General features: G+C 37.8%; 1 protein-coding gene across 2 annotated transcripts in view; it reads left to right on the forward strand.

The window, feature by feature from the left end:
- Positions 1-2,500, forward strand: part of LOC138007913 (uncharacterized) — a 12,041-nt gene that overhangs the window by 7,944 nt on the left and 1,597 nt on the right. For both annotated transcript variants that reach the window (XM_068855037.1, XM_068855038.1), the window contains 2 exons: positions 1,975-2,093; positions 2,491-2,500. The exon at positions 2,491-2,500 is cut by the window's right edge. In XM_068855037.1, coding sequence (XP_068711138.1) covers positions 1,975-2,093; positions 2,491-2,500 — 129 coding nt within the window. The remainder of the gene's footprint in view (positions 1-1,974; positions 2,094-2,490) is intronic.

Here is a 2,500-nt window from a genome sequence, read left to right on the forward strand (position 1 = left end):
CAACCAAGTAAATGTAGTTTTTGATTTCCTAGCAGAATACCACCAGAGCTTGAAGAATGATCTCAATGAACATTTAACTGGAAAGAACGAAGAAGAGACACAATATCTAATAATGAAGAGCCAGAAATGGATCATATCACAAAACGCTGAAATAGTTAAGAACTTTTATACCTATAAGAGATAGGAAGAACGGAGCAGAGCGTTGAAAGGAATATTCTAACTGAACATTCATATTTATAAATTATATAGCATAGCCTAGGACTTGTCTCGCTATGCTATTGATCATGTAAAACCGCAATATCACTAAGTGTCCATAATAATAATAATAATAATAATAATAATAATAATTTATTACTTATTAGGCGCAAATTAATATCTGAATATGATCAAATGCGCCTTACAACTAAAACTACTCCTAATAATTACAATAAAATATAATTAAGAATACTTGAAATTAACAACTTTAAAAGTAGTCAATCTAACAATAACAGAGGGTCGTTTGAAGTAATTACAGTGCGTAATTGAACAGAATGGCGAAAACTTGGCCGTATGAGCAGACAAAACTTCTAATCGCTTTATGGAGCGAAGATTTGGATTTGTCTTCTTCTATTCTCATAAGCCTTCCTTGGTTCTCTTCTCGCCTCAAGCATGACCGGTAGCCACGCGATACGGCGCCATTTCAGCTGTCTCACATTGCGAGGTTACCCTGCCTATTGTATTTGAATTTTCGCAGATCTGAGCAGAACCATAATTGAATAAATTGAATGGAGTATGATAGCCAGGGCCCGGTTGTTCCAAAGCCGATTAACGCTAATCGCAGATTAACAATTACCCAAGGAGTTTATTTCTGTACTCCCAAATGCTGTTCAATGCTGATGTTCGGCAAATCTTTACATTAGAATAGGTCAACCTTGAAAAACAAAAATAAGCATAAGAAACTCTCACCAAAAAGTTGAAAACATGAAACAACAGTTTACGCTAATCCTGGATTAAGTTAATCGGCTTTCGAACAACCGCGCCCAGAATTATACTTCAGTTGATCATAATCAATGTTGAGTGCGAACACGGCTTTAGATCCTAACTTGAATTTGAGTAAGTCTATCAAAGAATTTAAATTTTTAATAAGAAAGGTTATTTTAAAAGCGAATTATTAAATATTAGCTAAATTTACTTTTTATATTTTAATGAATTTTCTCTTATCTAGTTTTAGCATAATATTTGTATATAATTACAATTGATTCGGAAAGCCCTCACGGAAAGGATCAACAAAGTTTGTAATGTTTTTCCTTTTCTTTTCTTTTTTGTACTTTGCGACTTTGAGACAAGAGTGATGTAACAGCTTGGGACACTTTGTGACGCTTATTGAAATCTTCTTGCATCTAATTAGGGGCATTTCAAGTCTTGTGATTGTTTGCCAGTCTCGATTTTGCCCGTGATTTTTTTAGCCCCGTTGGAACTGTTGGCGGCCCCAAAGGTCTCCGTGGATAAAATCAAAGTAATTTTTTGTTAATGCTTTTGGTTCCAGGGCTGCCAAATTCAAACTTTTGAATGTTAAATTCGCGTTGAATCCTTGCTTTCCTTACAGTAGAACCGCAGCCGACTCAGTTTGTTAAACGTATCGGGCTGTGCTGTGCGGAAACTATCGCGGGGTCAACCGTCACGTTGGGCGTTTTGATGACATCTGCAAATCTTCTCGAATACGGACGACAAGTCGTAGGCCCGACACACAGGAATCGTTGCATAACAAACTCACTCTCTGTTGCATTACAATGGGATTAAAAATTCAAACATATACAAGAACAAAAAGAAATAAAGTGCGAAAATAAAAACACATGATAAATCAAGCAAATCACGAGTTTCCCCAAACGACTACAGCAACCGTGAATCGCATTCTAGAGGCCGATATATTCTAATCGTTAATTTGTGTTCTGACATATAGTTTTTACAGCGCTTATCTGCCATTTATGTCCATAGAATATCGTGCAAGGCTGTACACACGACTAGAAAACAAGAGACAAAAACAGCTGACTCGACAAAAAAGAAAACTGCCAGAGGATTCAGAGGCGAAGCCACAACCACTCAAAGAGCGCAAGGTATTTGTAACTCTAAGGACGTACATACGGTGGCCCGTAAAGGCTGGTTTTCACTGGCGACGGAGTCGGAGTCGTAATTCAGAAGCGCAGAGCGATACGAGGTGGTGAAAATCAAACTGTCGGAGTCAGAAGCAGAACACCCATTCCGCTTATGATCCAGTGAAAACTGCATTGTCGGGGTCGGAAGCAGAAGCGGAAGAATAAACCAATCACAGTCATCGATTCCAAGCATTGTGATTGGTTGGTTCCTCCGCTTCTGCTTCCGACTTTGACAATCTAGTTTTCACTGGATCATAGACACTAAAATAAAGTTTTTTGTCAGTTTTCGCGCTTCACTGAAAAAAGCGGTTACAGTACACGGTGGTTATTTTCTATCTTTCTTGCATTTATGACACAGACCAACATCG

Source organism: Montipora foliosa, chromosome 6 (genome assembly GCF_036669935.1).
Source record: "Montipora foliosa isolate CH-2021 chromosome 6, ASM3666993v2, whole genome shotgun sequence".
Classification (NCBI taxonomy): Eukaryota; Metazoa; Cnidaria; class Anthozoa; order Scleractinia; family Acroporidae; genus Montipora; species Montipora foliosa.